The sequence below is a fragment of the Protopterus annectens genome, chromosome 9.part0, assembly GCF_019279795.1.
Source record: "Protopterus annectens isolate FY-2018-M chromosome 9.part0, PAN1.0, whole genome shotgun sequence".
Taxonomy (NCBI): Eukaryota; Metazoa; Chordata; order Ceratodontiformes; family Protopteridae; genus Protopterus; species Protopterus annectens.
The window spans coordinates 323,759,819-323,785,685 of record NC_056743.1 but is presented as its reverse complement, the minus strand read 5'-3'; the positions used below and the strand labels follow the sequence as shown (position 1 = coordinate 323,785,685).

The 25,867-nt window shown below is 38.4% G+C and overlaps 1 protein-coding gene across 1 annotated transcript in view; it reads right to left on the bottom strand.

Moving 5' to 3' along the window:
- ATP2A3 (ATPase sarcoplasmic/endoplasmic reticulum Ca2+ transporting 3) overlaps positions 1-24,947 on the bottom strand; it is a 1,260,930-nt gene extending 1,235,983 nt beyond the window's left edge. The window contains exon 1 of the mRNA XM_044082905.1: positions 24,387-24,947. Coding sequence (XP_043938840.1) covers positions 24,387-24,504 — 118 coding nt within the window. The 5' untranslated portion in view covers positions 24,505-24,947. The remainder of the gene's footprint in view (positions 1-24,386) is intronic.
- Between the last annotated feature and the right edge of the window lie 920 nt (positions 24,948-25,867).

The window sequence follows — 25,867 nt, the reverse complement described above, 5'->3', positions numbered from 1 at the left end:
TTGCTCACAAAACGTAACTATTGCTCAAGAGCTTACAGTGACCACTTCCATAAGTGTAGGCAAATGAGATCTGAAGTATGGTAGTGGGCTACTGCATTATGGGTAAGGGAGGAGCTAGGGAGTTTCAGTATTCCACAAGCTGGAAAAAACAGCAGTCTCTGATCTGAGCCCATCTGTTGAGGAATGAATGGAAATGACATCATCAGAAATTAATAAATGTTTTGCCTTGACATTCCTTAAGGATGGGGAAGCTCCAGCTGACATTTATGGACTATCACAATGCTGCCTTTTTCAGAGATTTTGGGGGGGGGGGGGGGGATCAAGCATAATCATTTTTGTACTACTGTTTACTGCTTATCTTTATTGCTGTTTATCGATGGATTATCAATTACTTGTTTTAAATATTTTACACATGTGCCTATTTGAAATTTGCATTCTTAATGTGCTCTTTATATTTTAAAATTGTTTGAACCACTTTTAGAAAAAAAAAAATTTAAATTTCATTCATGAGAAATTTACAGGAAATTTGTCAGTTAAAAATCATGCTTGCAGTTGAAAAGCTCTTTAGATTTTGTTAATCTGTCTGATGATCAAAAGGAATTGCAATTTCATTTACTAGTTAGGACTACATAGTTCAGCAATTATCTAACAGAATACTGGTTAAACTAAAATATAAACATATTAAATCATTGACAAGTGCCTTTAAATGGAGTTTAAACTTTATCAAACATTGTAACTTGCCTCGAGTGTTATAACAATCCCGACAGATTTTAATATTTGTTTTGATAAAAGGATATTTTAACATCCTAAAGAACTCTCTAGCTACTTCAATTTACTTGAGAGTTACAAATTGATCCTCCATATGGTTTCACTCATTTAGAGATCTTAAAAGCCTGCTTAACAAGGCTACAATTTCTTCATATTCTATTAATTGCTTCAGAAATGTTCATATTGTACCCAAAGTTGTCTCTGATCATTTTTCCCAGCAGGCAAAAGTGAAGGATCACGTGAAAACAGAAACACGCTTAGAAATTTTCTGACAGAATTTCCTAGAGGAGATTCATTACTTCCAAATCATGGATTCATTTTAAGAATCTTATAATGCTGACAATCTCCTCAATTTCACTTTAATAAGTTAAAACGATTAAGACTTGAAAAAACTTCAGAGCAACATTTTACTCTAAAACAATTAATGAATATTTATACGATATACACACTTGCAGCAAGTTGCAATCAAAATAAAACCAGTTACATATAAATCTGGTACAGCTGATCTAATGACAATTACAATGTAAACATCAAGCAGAATGTTTATCTTTTGTAAAGGCATTTTTAAACCTAATTCTAGCAACTTTACTGAGCAAAGTAACTTATCAAGTATAAAGACATATCCGTTGGAGGTATTACAAAAGTATCCTTCAGTTATGATTCCACCAATCACATCCCTTAAAGGCTAAAACAATCAATTTTCCTAATCACAGATTTAATGTAACAGATCTATTTGAATTTAATCCCCCTCTCAAACATATGAAAGATATTTTAGAATTTAGACAAATCTCCAGGTCCATATTCTATTCCACTAGAAAATGTTTAAGTGCCTCTAAAGGGAACTTGGTTCAAAATTCAATGAGATGTTTACAAATATAATTTTCCATTAGACCAGCTAATATTAAACCCTCCCAGAATCAGTCAATTATCACCTTCTAACCCTAAACGCAGTTTAGAAAAAAAAAAAATCACTGTATAATTAAATTTTTAAACACAAACCAGTGTTTTCACTTTTGCATGTCATTATTTAAAAAATGTATTATATATATATATATATATATATATATATATATATATATATATATATATATATATATATATATATATATATATTATACACAAAATCTATATCTCAGCAGGTATGGGACGGTTGGACCCCATTGAAATGGCAAGGCAAAATATTTTTTGACAAAGAAAAACAAAAGGGTATGTTTTATCACATCGAAAGCACAAGTCAGCGAACAACTATTCACCAACAAATAAACAAACAGCCATCCTGCGAACGGCCACTGCAACATATGTTTTCTTAGGAGAAAAGAATTGCTTGGCCAATTAGAAATGACAGGATTAGAAACTTATCAAAGTGGTGGTGGTGGGGGGCTTCACATCCCACACTTATATGTGGGGCTGTGCCCCCACCCCATAAATATACCAACTACGAGATTGCACTACAGTGGGGAAAAGGGCAAATCCATGATGATGGCCAAGTGATTTTTACCCTAGGAAAAAATTCACTGCCAGTTTGCAGAAATGACAGTTCAATGGTTACTGGTCAGCAAACAGGCATTCGCCGGCCTGTGCCTTCAATGTTACAATATAGACCCAAAAAATAAAATGTTATATACAGCTTGTTCCACATAGTTGCTAAGAAAATGGCAAAGATTACCTTAAAAAAATAAGTCATGAGGATATGCAACTGTTTAAATCATTTGCATCCGACATACATACGTGTTAATTTAAAATAATGTTGATATGTTCAGTATTGATTTAGTTAAAAACTGTTTATATTACAAATTAAATAAAAATGTTAAACATTAAATACAAAAACATTTACATAAGTTAAATGCATTAAATTCCACTGGAAAAAAATCATGATTGAAATATTAAGCAATAAAATGCATTTATAAAACATTAAAATCTTTTTTTATATAATTTGGGTCAACTAGTCCAGGGTTAAATCAATTGTTGTCAAACTGTCCACTAGTGACCCACATAGACAATAAATGTAAATTTAAACATGAAAGTGTAACAACTGCATTGGGGTTGAATCGTCCTGCTTCCATCTCAGCTGCCTTTATTTCATTAGATGGCCAAATGTTTTTAATTTAGTAAGATGGAAATTTCTCTCTGAACCATCCATCCACCCATAACCCCTTTGAACATCTAATTTAAAATCATACAGACTATATCAATTACCTATGCTTTATTTTCAATTCTAAATACAATCTAAAAATAAATGGACTATCATCCGATACATTAACCCAAAATTACATAGCTAAAATCCTTATCCTTTATCCCCCACCCATTTCCTCATCAGTATTAATCCAGTTTTATATATTTTTTTTTTTTAGAAACACCAACAGCTTTAATTTCAGCAGATACCATAACAAAGTTGGTTGCTTATGAACAGTTACTGACCACTTCAAAACTAGACAAGTGGTCACAACAAAATCAAAATGTAGTGCTATCAAACCCCAAATAGTTTATCTGGTAAATCTAATGTGCCTAAAAAATTTACAAATCCCAAGTGGATTTACAGCATTGATTCAGAATTTATTGTGGAATATCTGATGAGTAACAGCATCAAATACAATAAACAAAATTACATACATGGCAATCTATATATTTTGCTGGTAAAATAAAGATTTCTCTAATTAAATGTTCTCCATATTGGTCCCTTTTTTTCCAAAGCATATTTTCATCCACAAGTAATTTGGTGCAATAAAATTAATTTGGAGCAAGTTTCTTTGGAAAACATTGTCTCAACAAGAATGCCTCCGGATATTAAGGTTGGGCCACACTCAAAACTCAGGCTATAATATTAAGTACCTAGCAACAATTTTCTTCAATTTTTTCACTTTATTTTAATTGGGATTTTTTACATTCCTGACCTTTTTCCTGACCTTTTCAGAATGTGTAATTCAAAATGTATATGAATGTGTATGGCAATCTTGGATTATTAAACTGTCTTGCATCAGATTTAATACACTTAATGACACCGATTTAATTTAATTTTAAAATTTTTTCTCCCCTTCTCACAACTCTCATATCCCATTAATAGACTGGTGACATAAAACTAATTCTAGTAGTAACATTAATGCACCTTTAAGTTTTTTTTTCCAGAAAAAATACCATTTCAATTTCTAAAATAAGTCTTTGGATTCCAACATATAACCGGATAATACTCCATTATCAATTTCAAAGCTTTCCAACATACAATGAAAAAGATTTTTTTCTTTCCTCGCTTGGTATTAGTATTTTTAGTATTAGATATTTAACTGTATGAATGGAATTTCTACTTGACTTTGACTTAGTACACATTAACAAATTATGAAAATTTTTTTTTTTTTTTTTTTTTAAAAGAAGAACCAGAGCCTATCCTACTGGGCATCACCAATGAAATTGTACAAGTTCCACTTATCCATAGAGTAGATATTTTAATCCATCACTGCAGCAGTAGCATTTAGACATTTAACTAGCATGTAAGCATTTGGGGAAACCAACAAACCACCACCTCTGCAGACTACTGCTGACCTCTGGCCACCTCCACTGCTACTGTAGACTGTAAAAACCTTCAAGAAGGAAACTTAAACAAGAGTAAAACCTTGTGGATATAGCAGCCTATAATAAAAAAAAAAAAAAACTACCAAAAAAAAGTTCAATAAAAATACAAAAAACATGATGGCGGTATGGTGGACAATACTAGGGGCATGCGAGAAGGTGAACATCGTTACTGCTGAGTGAGGAATTTGAACATTGTACACCAGTCATCTGCAAATTTGTACAATTCATCAGCATTCTTTAAACTAATATGGGAAATTATATGAAAAACCTACCTGAGTGAAGGAAAAGAACAACTAGAACCTCTGGATCTAGGAGAAGAACCTAACAGTCTTGGAGAAAAAATCTAGCATGATGTACAACACCTTTTAAAAAGTATGTAATGTACAACACCTTTTAGAAAGTATCCTCAGATAACCAAGGAAAGCCTCTGCCAATCAATTTGCAATCAAGGAAGATATTCCAATGTGCAATCAAGATTACCATGAAAGCAGCAAACGAAGCCTTGGATAACAAAAGGTAAAACTAAGAAGCCTTGCTGGCATAACAAATTTAGCTAAGGATTTCCATTTTTAAATTTAATAAAGAAGTTCTATTTTGTTTTATAATTTAATAAAGCAATCATACATTATTAAAAAAAAACAAACTATCACTTATTTATAAAAATAAAACACAAACTGAATAAATTATATACAAACATTATACAAATCAACAATAATCATTTCAAATCCTGCCTGCCTAATACATAGCTTTTCCTCATTCTGCCTTCTTTAAACTCAATTTCTCCTTTTCCATTAGTTTTTTTTCCACTTTTCCATGTAATCCAGTCCTCTTATCTTTATCTCATTCCAGTTGTTTCTTTTCTTACTATAAAGTTCTGTTTCTTCCTTCAAGTAATTGCAAGTTCATAGCCAAGAGTACCCATGTCACCATCCTAGTCCGGAGGAAGTACAGAGATACTAGAATCCTAATTTTGATGATTGGACAGAATACTGTGGAGACCTGGTGATGAAAAAGGGACAGAGTTCAACCTACCCCTATACCGGGATTTTGTTCCCAGACACCCTAACCTCATGACAAGGGGAAGAGTGTGCGCAGTGAGAACAACATTTTTTCTTTTTCGAGTGAGAACACAACAAGGATGTTCTCAGCTTTAACATACCTTTCAAAAACAGTTTTACTAAAACACTGAAGAAAGTGGAGGTTCCATGGGCATACATATTGAAATGCAAGTAAAACTTTAGAGAAGTACAGAATGCCGGGTTAGTAACTGAAGTATTTGAAGAGTGGTACATAATCCCTGATATGGCCCGGATTACTGGCTAGGCACCAACTAGAAAATCTCTCTTCCACTTTCCTACTTATTGCACGTAAAAAAAGGAGTCGTCTCCTAAAAGAAATTAAAATGAAATCCTCCAGGCGAGAGAGCAACAGAGACAGAGATCAGACATGGTGCAATATTTAAGCAAAGGAGAAAGCCAAAAATAATCAATACAAAAAAGCAGTCCCAAATATTCAAAGAGAAATATAGCCAAAGGCATCCAAATATATATATATTTTTAATTGTGAAATGTTTCATACAAACAGGGAATGTAGAACAAAAGGTTACTCAAGTAGAAGTTAAAAAAAAAAATAGAAGCTGAAGTTATGGAATATTTGCAAAATAAAGGATTCCGTGTAGAAAGTCTAACAGGTCATATCACAGCATGCTGGAACTAAGCAAGGAGAAACAAGAGGAGGTCTCCAAAACCAGAGGCTCAATAAACCAGGAACCACAATTCCAAAAATAATTCTCTCCAGGTCTTCTAGAGTGCCAGGAAGGGGGATGGCTTGGTGAGAAGGAATGAAAAAAGATAACGCAGACAACCAAGTACATATCTAATAAATGTGATGTTCTCCATTTCATTCCACCTCATGAATAGGTACAGTCCCCAGCTATACAACTCCTGGGTGGTCTCAAGGAAGGATACGCCGGAGCACAGCCAAATTGAATGAAGTTCTGCTCAGTGAAACAAGATCCAATTTATAATGCGATACAAACGTATAAGCTTTATACCAAGTGGCTGCAGCACAGATATCTTCTAATGAGGCCCTGGAAAAAAGGCAGACTAGGTGACATGGACCAGGTGGAGTCGACCTTAGGAGAACGAGGCACTTGAAACCCTTTTTTGTCATAAAGGAAATTCGGTTTCCTATTAGAAGACCCAAGACACATTCTTTCGAATGCGTCTTGGTCGAACTTAAGACTAAAAAGGCAAAAATATCGAAACAGCTTTTGAGCGCTTTCCCTGGGAAAGAATTTGCTTGGCTGCTTCGTTACTTAGCCGTTTTCAGCACTGTAGTGCGATCTCTGAGTTATTATATTTAAGTAGGGGAGTGAAGCCCCCCACTTAATGTAATGTAATGATTTTATGAAGTGTTTTCAACCTAAAAAGTGTATTAATTATTTTTGGCGCCAAAATTGGGTCAGCAGTGATATTTAAGGAGTGCTGAAATACAGGATCTACGTTCTGAGGACGTCTGCTGGTACAGATGAAAGCACTTAACGTGTGTAGTTCTGTGTTTGTTATTTAGTCCAATAAAGAGTTTTGTGTCCGAGCCGAGGCATCCATCGTTTTTACCACACCAGAAGCATCATCTTTGATTCATCTTGCGTTGTTGTTGTTCGTTTTTACAGAGATTGGTTGGTAAATGTCCAGAAGCTGCTGGTTTTAAGTACAAAGGGTTTGAGATGGAGTATAGGTAGAGATTAAGGAAGCAAGAGATGGATACAATGAGGAGTTTTGTAGAGAACAGAGTGTGGCATATGAAATTGAGATAGCAGCAGTTGTTGGGGGGAGTTTAATGCAATACAGTGGTGTGAATTGTATGTGGAGTTAGTAATGAATCTAGCTGTTTTGTGGTAAGGTTGTTGGAGTTTATTCATAGTGGCCCGGATGTTGGTAAGAACTGGAGCAGCATATAGGAGGGAGAGGAGGAGGAGTGCCTGTCCAAGGCTGAGTCTAGCTTCAGGGGTTAGAAATGTTTTGTTCAAATACAGTAGGCCTGGTTTCTGGTGCGTTTTTTTTTTTATACATTGGAGTACGTTGAATTTTAATTCATCATCAACGATGACCCCAAGGAGTTTTGTGTGGGTATCAGGTTGGATAGCTGTGTGTTATTAGAAGATTTAATAATAAAGGTGGATTTGTGGCGAGTAAGAGAACGGGGAAGGAAGAGTAGCAGTTTAGTCTTTTTGAGGTTTAGGATGAGTAGGTTGTCTGAAAGCCATTGTTCAGTGGATAGAAAGGCATGCTGGGTTAGGGTATGGAGCTCGGAGATGTTGTTTGGGGGATAGAGATAAGTGTAGTCTCATCAGCATATTGAATGAGGGAAGATTCTTTGCAGGAAGTAAAAAGATCATTGGTAAAGACATTTAAGAGAAGGGGACCCAAGATGGAACCTTGAGGAACACCTGTTGGAATGGAAGGAAGGGTGGAGGAGGATGAGAGCCATTTCACAGATAGGTTGAGATTGGCATGTTTGGGGCATGTTTGGATAATAATAGAGGATGAGAGACAATATCAAAAGCTTTGGAGAGGTCGAGGAAGAGACACAGGAAACAAGTTCATTAATGCCTAGGGCCTCAGTGATGGAGTGAGTAAAGGAGAGGAGGGCAGTGGAAGTGCTATGGTTGGGACGAAATCTGTGTTGGGTGGGGCTGAGTAGGTTGTGCTGGAGGTGGTTTAGAAGCTGTGTGTGAATACATTTTTCTAGTATCTTAGAGAGGGGGGACAGAATGGCAATGGGTTGGTAGTTGGCAGGGTCAGTGGAGTTACCACCTTTATTTAGAGGGATAGTAAAGAAAGATTTCCACAGGGTGGGAACAGTTGATTTAAGAATTGACCTACTCATTAGTATAGATACAGGCTAGGCTAGGCTAGAGACAGTCAGCACCTAGTTTGAGGAAGGTAGGAGATAGTCAGTGGAGAGAGAGAGCAGGGTTTGAGCTTAAGAAGTAGAGATTTGATGCAAGTAGTAGGAACTGGCTGAAAGGAAAACAGTTTTGTTTGGAGGAAAAGAGTTTTGTTTGGAGGGTTGTGTGTTTAAGTAGGATTTGGGTTAGAGTGCATGAGATTCTAGATGGTGTCAAGTCCATTTAGGAGGGTAGAAGTTTCCTGTGGGGATGTGTTTGGGTAAAGGGAGGGGTTAGAGGGACTGCCTGGATGGAGGATTTTATTCAGAGTAGACCACAGCTTTTGAGGATTGATTTGTTGTTTAGCTGGGCACAGCAATAGCAGGACTTTCTGTCTTTTGTAAAGTTCGTTAGTTGTCTATATATTTGTGAAGAAGTGGTAGTTTTGTTTTAGTCCAGGCTTTCCAAGGACTGTCTCTGTTTTCATAAGTGACGGAGTTTCTTTGGAAAGCCATGGAGCACGATTTGATTTTATTCCGATTTTCCTAGAGGGGGCAAGGGAGTCCAAAATATTCAGGAAGATGTTATTGAACATAGTTACAGCATCGAGGGGGATTTGTTTAAGAGTGGACCAGTTTATACTGGAGCGTATAGAGTTAAATTGGGAGATAACAAAAGTAGATAGTTTTCGGCAATCTCTAATAAGATACTACTCCCAAACACCATCTTAAGACAGAAGTAGGGGAGTCAGGTAGGGTGGTGGAACTGTGGTAGTGGTAGGGGGAGTTGGCGAGAATCCAGTCAGTTGGGGAGCTACAAGATGAATTTTTGTGGAAGCAGGTGGGGGATGAGATCAGTTGGTGGAAGCCATGTAGGTGGATACAGAGTTGGGGATAGTCACTAGAAAGTTTGGACCAGTCTATGTTGACATCACCTAGGACAAGGTTCTCATATGGTATGTTGTGTGACAACCAAGATAAGATGTTTTCTAGGATGTTCAGATTGTTACCAGGAGGGAGATAGATGGAAACAATGGCAAATTTTTTATGAGTATTCAAATGGCAGTTAAGGATGACAAGCTCGGCCGGGTAGAAGTCAGAAATAGGAGAGTGGTGAGGTGAGAGGTTAAGGCTACTGGAGTAAAGGAAGCCCCTCCCTCTTTTTTTACCAACTCTTGTCAGAGCGAAAGGTATTATAACCAGGAGGGAGTATTTCACTGTTAGAGATTTGTGGCTTAAGCAAAGTTTTTGATAGGGAGAGAATGTAAGGGGTAGTCTGAGCTATCCATGGGTGCAGCTCAGTGACTATTTGTTAGGCTCTGAATATTCGGTGAGTATATAGTTAAGTATTTAGATTGGGATGAATTTTCTGTCAGAGGACAGAGGTGGTGAGAGGTGTGTGAGAAGGGCAAGGTGGGGGTGGTTTTGAAGGGTGTGCGAGACAGGGGAGATGAAGAGGGTCCTGGGTTTAGATGGATGTCACCAGGGCAGAGTAAAGTTTTACTCAGAAGACAGAGTGTAGCAAAAAGTAGATGGAGTCTATACAGCTTTGGCTTAGGTTTGTAGGTAGGTTTAAAGACTTGGAGTATGGAGAGCTTATACAGACATGTGGTGGTGAAGCTGAATAGAGATGGGGAGATAGTAAATAGTTGGGAAGATGCTGTTTGTGTAAGAGATAGGTGAGCATAAGTGTCGGTTAAAGAGATGGTAGTGAGAGAAGGTGATGGAAGAGAGAATCGGGAGGAGTGTAGTAGGAATAAGTAGGTATTGCAATTTAGAGTGTGTTTGGAGAGGTAGAAAAGTAGGTAGAACAGAACAGTGAGGTGTAGGAAGTGATGTAGGGATGACTGAACGAATATTAGGGTGGGAGTGGCTATTGACAGAAGTTGTGTGTGAGAGTATAGTGGGAGAGGAAGGGGAGGGAGAGGTTGATATAAAGGAAATTGTAATAGGAGTGGGTGGGAATGGGGGTATGGTAGAGTAGCGAAGTGAGCCCAACCACAGCGGGGCTACACCTACAAAGAAAAGGCTAAGAAAAACAGAGAAACCAGTAGGTAGGACAGATAAGTGAGCAGGAGAGGCAGGGGATTTCAGCTAAAAATCTGAGGTAGCTGGGCTGAGAGGAGGTCAGTGGTATTGGAAGTTAAGGCACAGTAAAATGGCAGATAGAGAAATAGCCAGGAAGGGTGTGGAGGAGTGTTAAGGTTTACAGCTGGGTAGGGGAGGCAGAAACAATAAGTGGGGGGGGGGTCGTCTAGCAGACAGGAGGTACAGTTCAGATAGGAGTAGAATAGTTACAGGAAGGTAGGAAGACAGGGAGAGCAGGACAAATGTAGATGAGAAAGCAACAGGGACCGGTCTGCAGGTGAGTTAGAGAGTAGCCACCATGGGAGTAACCAGGACTATTGGTAGCAGCTATCCTATACAGATAAAGTGGACATACTTCATAGTTTCACACTAGAAAGAGATGCACCCTTGAAGGGACTTGACCACAGGTATTTCCAACAGAGTGGGCCAGTGGGAACTGAAGCCAAGCAACTAAGACAAGAGGTGTCACTGTTAGAAAAATATAGAAAATGGAACAGGTAAACAAAAATACTCCAAGATAGACATAATAAAAGCAATGTATAGTATAATGGATCAGTATTTATCATGCATTATTGCAAATAATAAACTAAAAATATCAGCACGGGCAGAAAAACTACACACAGATAAATATAAAGGAAAAGTATAAAATAAGCAATTTACTGATGACCCAAAAAATTTTGAGAGAGAGAATTGGGAAACAAGGTAAAAGGAACTGCTGACATGTTTTAAGTCTGAACAGAAACAATCCCTAGTGGAAGGACATCCTGGAAAGCCTGCAATGTTAGGAGGACTGCCTTCATGTCCAAGGCACCGATGTTAAGACCGGCCTCTGATGGGGACCATGTGCCTTGGACCATCTTCCCCACGTAATGCCCCCCACCCTACCCTAGCTGGGAAGCATCCATGGTCACTGTGGCTTTGCTTGAGGGAGAAGCAAAGGGATGAAACCAAAACACCTCTGGAAACTGAATCCACCAAGTTACAGGATTTCTGCATCTCTCTATCAAGCGGATTGGAAGGGTCATGGGCTGGGATCAGACGGACCACTGAACCACTACTGTACACAGTACCACAATCGGAATACCTTGCAAGGGGATCAAATAAATGGAGGATGCCACTGATCCTAGAAGTAGAACGAGTCAGGCAGGTGGTTTCTGATGGGAAAGTTGTTGTAGGGCCTGATTTCATAGAGTAGATAACTAGTTTTCTCGTAACCTTGTAATTTGAATGGTTGGGTCCAAGTGTGCTCCTATGAACTGCAGAATGTGTACTGAGGAAAACCAATTTGTCCTGGTCACTGCAATTCCTAGGTGGAAGCATAACGGATTATTTTTTTTTCTTCTATACCAAATAAATAGATCTATTCAAGAAGGCATAGTTCCAAATATCTGGAAATCTTTCTACATCATACCACTACACGAAGAAGGTAACTTCACAAACCCTTCTAACTTTAGACCAATAGCCATCCTACATCCACTTTCAAAAATTCTTAAAAAGTGCATCCACTCTCAACTGCTTAAATACCCGATACATGAAAACCTCTCAACTCCTACCCAACACCGCTTTCGACCAAACCACAGTACTGCTACTGCTTTCTCACCTTTTACATGTGCAGTTGCTGAGGCTAGGGATAATAAAATCAACTAGTGTCATGTCTCTTCTTTGACCTGTCCAAAGACTACCTAAGTAAAAGCCAAAGCTGCCACTTTGCAGTGGTTCTCCAGCTATCTTACTAACAGACGGATGGCTCTCTTCTCACTCACCCTTCTTGCCTGTAAAAACAGGGACTCCCCAGGGTTCTGTCCTTGGTCCCCTTCTATTCAATATCTTTAACCATCCACCTCCACTTTGCCTGTGGCCACTTGATTCTTATCCAATATACGAACGACTCCACCCTCATCACTACCTCTGACATGTCACATCTCAATTCACTTACACAAAACATGTTAATCTTTGTAGAAAAATGGCTTAAAGAAAACCAGCTTATCCTAAACCCTAAAAAACTAAAGTTTTACTCTTTTTACCATGATCACACACTACAAATCCATCTTTTCTCTTAATACAATTACCAACATTGAGCCATATACTAAACTACTGGGCACCATAACTGATTACCAACTAAAATTTGATCAGCATATTTATCAGTGTATGAAAAAGATGTATCAAAAACTGGGCTTAGTGTATCAGAACAAAAAACTCCTTACACCAGATGCCAGACTCTCCCTAGCTAGGGCTTTCCTCCTATGTCTTCGCTATGCCACTCTCATACTCACAAACTTACAATCCACATTAATCTCCCAACTGGAACAAACAGAATAAAACTGCCAGATTTGCAACAAGCCAACCTTAAGTCCCATCATTGCATGGCACTGTAAAAACCACAATGGCCTAAATTTCCCCATCAACTTCTTATCTGACAGTTTAATATTGCTCACTCTTATATAAGCCTACTGTATGCCCCCTCATCTCTTCCTTTGTTCAGAGCTTCTGAGAGATCTAGTGGGGGTGTAAAAGGAAACCAAGTCTCCTTGACATACATAAACCCACAAAAATATTGGAAAACTACTTTGCAAATACAGGTTTTCAGACTGGAACAAACTTCCTAACTCTGTTAGAAACATCCCAAATACAAATCAATTCAAAAAACAAATGCTTTTAAGCTCATGGAGCTGCCCTTGCCAGGAGCCTACATGAACCCTTTCAGCTCCCCCACATTTTTGTTCTTCCTTTAACTCACCTCCTTTCCTCTCTAATACTTGTTATGGTTAAATCTGCCTTGCTCTCAGGTTTGAAGTAGTTATATTCATGTAGTAGTGTGACTACTATGCATCCACTACAACTAATTATGATGTAATTTTTTATTTACTTTATCTGCTTTTGCAGTTACTGACACTGCAGTAGAACTCCGACTCCCAAATCATTTTTTTTAGATTGCATATTCCAGACCTCATTTGAAATTCACATATGTATATTGGATATTGCCAGATTTTCTGTTAAATTGATCTCATTCTATTTTGCTCTCTCCTTGGGTCTCCACTGAAAATGGGCTTCTAGCTCAGTTGGACCAACCCAGTTAGTTAGTAAGCAAACATACATAGGTAAATACATACATAGTTTCTGGTCCAGACTAGTGGACTAGAAACCTGGTAGGAGCAATAAGGAGCCAACTGTCTAGATAGGTGAACAACCAGAACCCTTGTACTCAGAGATAAGTTGCAACTACTGCCATGCATTTGGTGCACACCTGGGGGGCTGTGGTGAGGCCAAAGGGCAGAGCTTTGAACTGAAAATGATTGTCTCCCAGCTGGAAGCGAAGGAACCTCCCAGAGAGCCTATCCATTCTAATGTGGTAGAATGCATCCTGAAGGTCTATCCAGTACATCCAAACATCCTCTTCCTCATAAGAGGGAGGACGGACTGTACTGTGGACATTCAGAACTTTGCATGTTTGATATATTAATACAAGTGGCCGAGATCCAACATTGGCCTTCGATCCCCATTCTTTTTCGGCACTAAAGAATCTCCAATAAGTTCTGAGTCCTTACAGGTCTATTGGGAACTCTTGGATGAATAACTTAGTTTTTTTTTTTTAAACTCTAATGGTGCTGCTTTTTTTAAACTCTAATGGTGCTGCTTTTCTTTGAGAGAGTGGAACACTGGGAAGTTTCTCATAGTGGAAGTGGATACAGAAAAGGAATTAGATATCCTCTGGTAATAAAATGTCCACACCTAGACATCTTTGTTGATGGACGTCCAGGCTTCTGGGTGCAGAGACTAACACTGACCCCCAACTGCCTCCAAAGTGCAGCAGTTTGGCAACTGTTCAGGAATGCTAATAAGGCTTTTTGGAGAAAGTACCGCTGAAGGCTTGATTCTGCGGGCTTCTTCTGCCACAAGGGCTATTTCTACCTTTAGATACCCCTGATGTAGGGGGGTATTTTATTTCCAGTACAGCCAAAAAAATCCCCAGAGACTTCTGAAAATACAGCTTTTTACGCCATTTCTGCTTTCTAAAGAAGGTACTCTGGGGGTTAGAAAGCCATATACCTATAGCAGAAAGTCTTCACATCCTGCTGATGCCTAGAAAGTGTCTGATCTTAGGAATGAACAAAGTCGAGCCAACAAAAGGTACATTGATAAAGGACATCTTAAGGAGGTCCCACAAAATTACACAAATGCATCCAGGCAAACCTGTTTGTGGTAATGTCTGTAGTTGCAGCTCTCAAAACACCTTCCATTGTGTTGGATACGAGTTGCATGGAGGCATCTGACAGACTGAAAAGCAGCCGGCAACAAGTCCACCATTACTCTTGTCTTCTGCAAATATGGATGGAGACTGAGACTTTGTCAAGTCTCTCGTGTGCCAAATATTTCAAAGGTCGCTGAAGCACAAACTCACTTGGTGACAGCTTACAAATACTACCTTGACTTAGTCAAGGCATTTAACACCATCCCCACAGCCAGAATGAATACACCGAGATGTGGTGCAAATAGATGCCTGTATGCAAGATGGACAGCTAACTGGCGAGAAAAAAAAAAAAACTAGAACCACCTGGTACAGGTGGCAGGGACAACGTCAGAGAACAGTGACCTGGGATGTCACAGCACTGTGCCCTCTTTTGCTCAGTACTTCTCTGGCCTACAAACTAAAATCCAAGACCTATGGCTAACCAAGCCTGCAGAACATATTCCCCTCAGGCGTGGAAGCTCTCCAGCAGGAACTTGCACTCAAGTATGCCTGGGGCATTAAAAATGGGCTTCACTGAAGTGATTAAAATAATTATGTAGAACATACAAATGTCACACACCATTCCTCCCAGCATACAGCATTAACAATACCCTACTTCAAAATAAGATAGCGAGATCTGGGTTAATAACTTCCTCTTGATCACCTTGAAGCAATAGTTGTCAAGAAATCCTACTTGTTACAGCTGATTGCCAAGAGACTATCACCTAGATCTAAAGATATTACTGTCCCTTTCTATTCAGCACGCATCAAGACTAAATTATAGAATACAATGTACCCTTTGTGATGTAGCTCACCGGACGCATCAAAACCAATGCAAACATCTCAGAGGTTCCCAACAAAGAGGATCAGGAGCTTAAAATCCTTAATCTACCACAGCAAACTAGAAGCAATGTCCCTCTTTTCTGTCTGTTGGCTCCTCAGCTGATACCTATACCTTGTCTTCCCAGCAATCAGGGACCTAGTAGCCCAGAATTTCCTGTACCCTTTACAAAAAAAAAAAAAAAAAGGGTCCCACAAATACCAGAACACTGGATCTAAACTTGCTTTAGAAGATCAATAAAACAGGTGGACTAAACATCTCCTCAACTCTGGAATACACATCCCCTCTAAAGCACTGTGATATCCTACATTCCTGGATAACTGGATGGGTATTTATAAAAATTAACCCAAAGCTTGACTAGCCTAGCCCCTCCTTGAGAGCAGACCTGCAATCTGGAATGGGAAATGCAAGACATAATAGTCACAGGACTCTGCAGTCTTGAACTTCCTACAATTCCTATTGGATGTTACTCAAACTCAAAATGAAAACAAAAACACATGTTTATTTTTAAATCTGGGCTTCTACATGCAAATAATTTCATCCCAATGAAAACCAGTCAGTCAAACAACAATCGAATATGACCTGTTCTGTACCATTTTAAGAAATTGGTAGAAATTAAAGTCAAGTGATTAATGAATACTTAAGACCTAGGAGACTAGAAGAGTGTTTTATGTTATATGTTATCCCCCTTTCACATGTTAAAGTAAAAATATTAAAAAACAAACTATTGAATTTGACTGTGCACAGTGCTGTATTACTCGCAAATATGGTGTCCCCAAAAGCATATTGCCATTACCCAGAAATAGTGTTTACTACCAAGATGTTTACCAAGTAATGCAGGCCACATCAAAAGCATACTAAACCTGTAATTATTTAAAAATTTCAGAGAAGTTAAAAGACTGTGGGCTAAATGGCTATGTTCACCAAGTCACAGTGAAGAACTCGCCTGAAAGAAAAGGAGTACAAAAGAGTGCCCAATTTTACAAATGAAAATTACATGTTCTAATGCTCAAATTTCCTTGCAGACTTTAACCAAAACATTTCATAATGACAATATTTTAGCACCCTCCACCCATGTCTCTCTCTCATACATTAGAAATAAACCACTCCCTGTTCACAAGCCATACAGGCCAGGTTAACTTCTGGCTGAAATTATAAAAGTGGTGACTGTATTACACCACTGTAAGGGCGAACAGTACTCAGTCTTCCAAACATTAGGACTTTACTACGGAAACATTACCTTGCAAGGTAATGCAGCAAGCTTGTGCACTTTATTAATGCTGCTTCTGGATAAATTCCATACAAACCGAACATTATGTTCTTACACTTCACTACCACACCTGAATACTTCTTAGCAATGAATTTAACATGTTTAGCTAAACAAAATGTCTCACCAAAAGGCAAAAACAAAACAGCACCATAAAAAATTCTTTAGCAGAAGGACTGGCACCTTGCCTTGCCTTACGCCTTTAATGGTTCACAAAAGGCGAAACATTCAAAGAAACTTAGAGACAAATAACCAATCAATTCTCCTCTTACACAAATATCCAAGCACTTAAATAGATACATAAACTATTTATGGAAAAAAAAAAAAAAAAAAAAATCACAATAAAATTACAAGATACTGCAAAAAATATTAACAATTTAAACCCCCTGGCAGCAATGTCTTGTGAGTAAATAAACCAGTCTTCCCTCCCTCCAAACTTATTTTTAAATGTTTCAGAACTTTTCTTGAGGAGGGAAGTGCGGTTTATTTACACATATAAAACATTACAACCAGGGTCATAAAATGATTTATGAAGTATTTGCTATAATATAAAACAGTGTTATGATTTTCAGCAATAGTTGTTTACTATTCTTTATGAAGAGCATTTTTAAATAATTACTTACCTATTTAAGTGCCTAGATAACTGTAAGAGAACTGGATTGTTTTAGTTTCTGTAAACCATGGAAAGTGTATCCAGAGGCACCATGGAAAAAAAGTGCATCCAGAGGCACCAGTTTAGTTATTAAAACAATTAATTAAAAAAAAAATCTTTATGGTGCTCTTTTTGTTTTTGCCATATGGTATTTAAACATCAGAAGTTTAAGATTTGGCAAAAAAGCAGAGCAGGTGAAAAGTTTTTGCCTTTGACCACAACTCTCATTTTCATTGCGGCTTTCTACTAATGAAAAGCAAGACAGAGCAAAATGAAACTTGAGCCTAGCTATTCCTTGCCCCAAAAAAGATTTTTTTTTGCTCCATCTGAGCATCATTATTGCCAGCCAGGCCTCCGTGCCCTAGGTGCACTGGACCCACCAGCTCACTCCTTGACCCCTTGACTGTATTGCTGTGGTAGGTCATAGATCCCTAGGCATATTTAAACATTCATGTGGGGGGGTTATATGACCTTAGTCCCCCCCCCATGCAATAACATGGTACAGCCTGGGTGGGGGTGCAATGCGAGTGGCATATTGCCCTGTGTATGCAGCAGCTCATTCAGACCAGTCTTCCACTTTTTGACCACAGACACACACACACACACTTGAATGGATGTCCCTGGCTTCCACCGAGGATAGTCACAGGGAGACTCCCACACACTACCCACCCTGTGTTAACAAGGATTAAACATTTTTCTACACAAACGCAAATACTCTGTATCTAGGAAGGAAGGTCAGTACATCCTGTACAGTTGTTGTGTCTTTTCGTCTTATCCTGGTTAGGGGTCGCCACAGCGGAACTCCAGTCCGCTAATGTTTGGTAGTGGATTTTTACATGCCGAGTTACCAGCCCTGATGCACAACGTTCAATGAAGGCACGCCCATTCACGCATGCCTCCACACAGAAGACGCTCTAGCTGAGAATCGAACGCGGCACCATCTTGCTGTGAGGTGACAACGCTGCCGCAGCACCACTACCGCGGGTAGTACATCCTATACAGTATACCTGTGAAAAACATGCATTAGCCTTTGCATTCTCACACATGTACTAGCACAGATCAGGGCAATAAAACTGCCTTAAAGACTATACAGCACAAACACTATACGTTAACTAGCTTTTACTAGTGTACCAACAGAGGTAGTGTGAAGAAATTACAGTGGAAAAAATCAAATAAACCTGAAGGGGGGGATTATGAAGAGAAGAAAAGTCAAAGTCACTTAAAATGCAGAAGTGTCTGCCAAAAGAAAACATTGGGTCCTTTTAAAGTAATGGGGAAAAAGTTTAAAAGCGCCAAAGAAAGCTAGAGGAGAGTAAAACAACCATGGGCACAAGAAAGCTTCATTACAAACATGATGTAGCAGTGTGACCTTCATCTGCAATTACATGTACTCCACAGTTTATTTCTGGAACTGCAGACTTCTTGTTCACTTATTCTGCCATGTGTTTGCTCTCCTACCAGGAAACATCCTATGTTTAAAATGATGCTTTGATCCTAACCATTTAGAAAACTAGAAAGCCTTTTTGCACTACAAAATGTAATAAAGTTAAAAAAAGATGAAAAAGAATGATGGGCAGAGCCAATTAAAGGCTACAACTAAGAATGTAATTGAAACTTTTTTTTTTTTTTTTTTTAGTATTCTGATGTGTGCGCACACAACTGAACAACTGGCCATTCAGTGGGCAGGTCCTACTGCATGTTGAACTTAGCACAACAACATACAAGATAGTTACACTAGAGAGAAATCTAGTGGCACAGTGGATAGAGTTATCGCTTCACACCAAGAAGTACCTTGGTTTGATTGACAGCTGAAGTGCCTTCTGTGCAGAGTCTGCATGTCAAACTATGGGGTGGATTCAGTGCTGTAAAGATAATCATTGTTGCCTAACAACTTTATTTTCTCCAGTTCAATTCCTGGCTAGGGTACCCTTTTGTACAGAACATGCTGTCCTTCCCTTTTCTGCATCAGTTTCTGATTGTGTGTTCCTGTTTCCTCTGACATCCCAAAGACATGCCATGACTTTAGGTGAATCTGGTGACCCCACAAATTGCTTGTAGGTCATTTTCAGGATCAGAGTGGCAGTGTCGGTTTCCGAGTGGATATAGATGAATGTCTACATCTATCTCAATACATATTTTTTTTTTTTTTTATGAGTTGAAGTTTTTTTTTTTTTTTTTATGAGTTGAAGTTCAGTGACCTTTTTACCAGAAAAAGTGTATATATAATATTGCATATGATAAATGACTACACAGCCACTAATGAGAAAAAACTACACTTTGCCATCCCTGACTATGGGAGGATATGAAGCCAATTTTGTAAAACGTGTTCCTTGGTACTGAACTAACATGGAATACCTACAACTTTGCCATCCCTGACTATGGGAGCATATGAAGCCAATTTTGTAAAACGTGTTCCTTGGTACTGAACGAACATGGAATACCTACAAGCTGGAATAGAGTTTCCATAAAACTTGAAATTTAACCTAGAAAATAAGACATTTTGTGTGTGCTGCAGTGAGTGAAGAGACCAAAATATAATAAGAAAAATGTTAATGTACTGGCTGTTAAAATCCATGTCCAACTGAAATTTGCAGAATTGGTAAGTTGTGTTTATTTTGTAGGGTAGCATCATATGTGATTATACAGCTTCAAAATTATTGAGCCAGCAAGAGCGACTTACAGGTCAAATGGTATAGCCCCCTTTTTTTTTTCCTCAAAAAAACAACTGGAATAAAGACTTCATATGGGTTAGACAACATTTCCTGACTTACCTGCAAAGCATTCTGACATAACATGCTGCCAAAGTGATGAAATATCTGCACAAACTACCTACTTCTCCCAGTTTCATCAAAATTTTCACTCCTCGTTACCATTTTATCCCACCTTCTCTTCTCGTACTTACATGGACGTAATCTTCCTCCTACTGATACATACATGCTTGTTAAAAATATCTAAGTTACTTCCATACAGCTAAAAGTGTGTAGCTTATTTTCCTTGGATATTAAGTAGCATTACTATAGTCTTCATTACTTGTAACAGTACAGTATAAATTTCTATTATGTACTGTGAGGCTTTTCTCCCTAGGACAATGCTGAAAAGGGTCTTTCCCCAAGGCAGACTATCCCATTTAACCAAACAAATAAATGCTTACGCACAGCAGTGTCCAACTAACTGTGGAGCCCTTTCCCAGACTCCAAATACACCATAATTCCTTCAATCATGTACTACTTCAATTTGAGAGTGCGACTACATTGGACTAAGAGCTCGTTTTCAGCCACAAAACTAAGCAAACTACTGAAAATATATTAACCATGCTTAATTCAGTATTTCAGTCATCCACAAGACACTAATAAATTTCTTTAGGTGGACTTGCATGCTTAAGGTAAGATGAATCAAAACTGAGCTCAGAATAAAACCACTACAGAGAAAACAAAATCATGCTCCGCCCCTACACATGCTTTGGTTGTAAAAACTATGCCAATTTAAAATCTGGCTATTTTGCATTTGTGAGATATGACAAATGGAATACTTGGAATATTTTTAAGCAGCAACTGCAGATGTGATTTTACCACTGAAGTCACCAGTTGCCATATGTGGAGCCAAGTGAACCACAACTTTCTATTAACCCTACCCGGTTTCAAGATGTTCTTTCACAGTAGGAGGGGTCAAGCTGGAGAGATCTCCAGATCATACAAAAAAAGAAAGGCAGAAGGCAGGTACAGCACAAATGGCTGAGGTAATTGCTTTCATATGTATATTCACCAGACAGGTTTTGCCAACACAGCCATACTAAACCATACAAGCTATAACCTAGAGAGAGCTACAGGAAGGCTTGGTGATTCAAATCAATAGTTCAACGGATGTGTTTCAGTTTTAACTTAGTACTAGCCTGCCAACTCATACTCTTGGAGTTTAGAACCTAGCTGCAAGGAGCTCTTTTGTGATCAATGCTGTACAAGAAACAAACCTAAAGACAGGAATGCTAAAATAGCTATGAACGATGCCTTGTGCAAATTGTCAATAATATTAGCCTTCCAAAACAGACCTTCATGTGAAACATCAAGACAAAGGAAACCTCATACACCAGTAAGAGTCGCTCTGATCATCCTACCGTTTTCCTACTTCATCTGTGTGGAAAAAAAAAAAAAAAAAAACACTTGTAATGCAGCTTTTCTTTTCACCCTGCACAGTACATGCGTGAAGATGCAGTTTCTTAAACTGGACAGAGAAAATAAGACAGTTTGCAGATGCTGATTAATACTTGTTCATGCTGGCTGGCTGTTAGAGGACAAAAAAACTAAAGCTGAAAAACCACTCCACAGTAATTCAACAGATTTCTTTCTAGATTTATGCCTCCTGGAGATGGCAAGACTACAAACAGCATTTTGCAACATACTTCTGCCGAATACATGGGTTGCAATGGAAACAGTTCATACAGAATCTCGTGTGCATTCAAGCAGGGTCCATAAAGGCAGTATAATCTAAGCAGTACGCACATCTGTATACTGGCTACTTCATTAGACAGGCTAGCTAACCAGACAAGCTTGCAGGTATCAAACAGTAACTGTTTGCACCCAATACTGCTATCAAGAAGCCTATGCACTGGAGATCAGTTATGAGCAAAACTGGCCTGAATTAAGAACACCAGAATTAAATACGAGAGTAAAGACACAGAGTACCCAGTCTACAGCATATAAAGGTTTCCAAAAAAGGGTTTATAAAAAGAGACATCTTGCAAAAAGAGGAACCCAAGAGCTGCAAGCTGGAGCACTTGGTGTTCTACTGTGTGCGCCTAGGTCCAAAAGCAATGTGTGCATATTAGCCCAGAGACTTACAGCAATTTAACTGTGATTTGATCATTCTTTTAGGATGTTAGGGATACAGGAGGCTTTATTTCTTTAAGGATAAAACCTGTCAGCAGTATTCTTTTAACTAACTTCTGTTCAAGTTTTACATTTCACTGCATTTATACAACTTGTATGAAAAACTTACACAAAAGTTCATACATTGTAATTGTTAAAATGTCCAATTCCTAATTTGCTGACAGCCTTCAATGCAGTTTTGGTGCAACTTACCTCTTGGCCTGCTGTACTCCTAAATCTTTTAAGTGAAACCTTTGTATGCAGCTATGCTGTGTCATCATATAAACAAATTCATGCTTTACTGCAACTTCTGAATTATGCTTACCCTGGATAATACCTCCAAATGGGTATATGGGCGTTTTTTTTTTTAAATTGGGGTTGTTAAAAAAATAAAAGGTAACTGCTCCTGATAACTGGTGTAAGTGACAGATAACGGAGACAAGGCATTATCATTACCTTCAGAATTTGGAAAATATTAGGATTTATGAAGGGAGTAAACATGTCAAGCTTCAAAAGATATAGAAATGTATCCCAAAACAAGAAAATTGGAAATGACTTTTCATAATGGTGGTTCTGCAGAGGAAGCGTCAGATACTCCAAAAAGAGAAAAAAAAACTTGGACTCCATAACAGTGCATGGCACGACAAAAGCCACATATTCTGTTATCTACAGATGACAGAATACTTACACTTCCAATTTGAGAGTAAAGCAGGTATCAAAAAGGACTACAATTTTCTTAGCTTTAACCATGAAATATGATCCTTGATGACCCACTTTACACAACCCCCATTTAACTGTCCTTTCATCATATAGTGCTTATTTCATAACTGGAAGGTATAAAACTATACAATGCCAATACGCAGGACAATCTTTAAAAAAATCTGAATGTTAAGCAAAGCAAAGCTTCTAAATGAATGATTGCAAGACAGTTAACTAAGTGGACTACATAACATAAAAACACCACCAAATGTATCCCAGTTAAAATTCAGTTACCCAGGATCCTGCCATTCACTGCGGTCATTATCTAGTCAGAAAAAAGTTTCTGAAATTTCAGACAGAATGACCTATGACAACATGGGGGTTTCATAACAGCAAACAAGACCTTATTTGGACGATTCAAGAAAAGGGCAGGGTATGGATTAAAAAGCATAGCAACAGATAGTTAAGCATTTTGGTAATTGACACCAACATATCTCTCAACTGCCCCCGATTTATTTCGGGGGGTGTGCTGACTTTGACTCAGTTTTTAGCTCTGTCCCTCTTAACCTTGCTTAAAACCTGTGGCATTTGGAGAAAAGTTATACTTAATAAATAACAATTAGAATTAAAAGATATTTTTTAATTCAGAAAATGCCTTAATTCACATTCTCTTAATACAGACTAAGTGCCATTGATCATTTATGGAGTTGCCCCTGCCTCGTTAGGAGCTACATTAAGAAAATAATAAAATATAAAGCAAGTAACTAAAAATTGTACAAGAAAAAAAAAGAAAGGGAAACTGACAATATAGTGGAGGAGCAAACTAATGTCCCTCTAGTGGCAGAGCTTTTTACACTCTGGTAAGTAATGTTACCAATGTTTATTTAAATAAAAAAGTGTGTGTGTGTGTGTGGGGGGGGGGGGGGGGGTTACAATATACAAAGTAGTAAGGCTTCAGGGCCAGAAGACCATACAAGTTACAACATACAGAGCGATTGCTGTTAAAACAACAATGCAGGAAATTAAGGGAATCGTACTTTAATGTTAGTAAATAACCACGTTAGTGTATTTACAAATACCTCACAAAGCAGCTAGATTGACAAATTCATACCCGTGTGCCCACGTTAACAAAATTTCTGCTATACCCCCACCCCCACACACAGGTAATTCCCTCTGCATACACGTATAGCTTTATCATGCAATTGACATTTACTTTAATAACCAAACTTGCATATTTGTTAAGGGGCGGACACTGCCGGGGTTGAAAAAATGCCAGATCTTCCTTTGGAAACTATTACAATACTGTGGCACTGACTGAAATTCTGAAAGGTTTAATGTAACAAAACATAATTGAATGAAGCGTGATGCCATAGAGTCATCTGCCAAGACCCACCCAACAGCAAATTTGTTAATTTCGACCGCAACATAAAATATACCTTAATAATTTTGTCTGGCTTTAACAGAGGTGCTAATGTACAATGTTGTGTTTGTTTTTTACCGTACATACTTAGAAGTTAAATACTTACCATTTGGTCCATATATCTCCAGGTTTTTCTTCACCTGCTCTGGTGAGAGCCCCGCGTATTCACTCACTCTGAAGTGAGTTAAAACTTCGTTATATGCCAGACTGTGAGCGTTTTCCATGACTGCAGTCGCCCTCGCGTTGTACCAGGTGCACGGAGCAAACTGCTGCGCGAGGCTGCTGGTCCTTCAACACCAACGATCAGAGCCTGCCACAAGCAAAGCTATCTCCGCGTCTCCGACAAGCACTGCCTCAACAAGAAGAAAACCTCAAATACTCCGAGCTTCCTCTACTGCGCTTTTCCTTCTTACTTCATCATGAGGTGAGCAAGGTTGCCAGATCCACCTCTTCTCCTGAGCCCTGCCCTTCTTTTCCAATTGGTCTATTATACAACTGGTAGTAGCTCTTCAAAAGTTTTATTTTTTTTTCTCTGTCGGTCAGCTGTTCGATTAATAGGGGTATATCTCTGTAAATGGGACTTGGGTTTACCTTGTGTTGTTTTATTTACTAAGAGTAGCAGCTATTCCATTTCACTTTACACCATTGACACAATTCCACCTCCCTGTTTATAACTCTCAAGTTGCTCCCCCTCCTTTCTACATAAAAATTAATTTAGACACCGGATTTTCACTTGTACTGTAACAACGACATGGTTACTTGTGATTGGATGTCTCTAAGTCACAGGGTCCATATTTTGGAGGTTAGGGGTGTTGACGCTATATTTCTTTAGGGGGAGAGGATTTTTTTTTAAATACTATTACATTTATGAGTGGGCGTCTTCTCAGTTTTGAATGGGGAAGCGAGAAAGTATTTGCAGCTGTCAAGTCTTAATGGTTCAAATGTTGGCGTTCTCTGATATTTTTCTTCTGTTACAACATAGTGTAAAGCAACAGGCTTCTTGCATTTTTGGCTAGGTCATCGCTTTAGGTTTTTCGTAGTTACATTATTAGTTATGATACTTTATTAATATTGTTTTTATGTAGCGGTCTCAAAAATATATATAATTCGTTTGCTGTTTCCGGACTAGGGTGGACGATTACTGTTAGCATTTAAAAGACAGATAATTATCACAGAGACAGTCCCCATCCCGCCTCTTGCGTGACTAGGATATTTTATACTCGCACCTGATTATAGTAGCCACGGGTGGGTTTCTGAGGGTGGTCCAATTATCTGCATCACTCAACTTTCAAGCACATTTAAAAATTTTCTTTTTTTTTCAAATATATTAACAAACACTTGGGCAGATAATGTATATGCGCAGCTGTTTTTGAACACATTCTGATCCTAGATAAGATGCGTCTGCAGTACGACAAAAATAAAATCGGATGGGAATGGTACAGTGGTTAGGGTTGCTGCTTATGGAGTTGCCCCTGCCTCGTTACCACCCAATAGCTGGTCGGACTTTTTTTTTTTTTTTTGCAAGTGTCCCAGTTGCTTTACAAATTCAAAGAGATGGAGTAAAGTAGCACTCTTAGTAATTCTTCA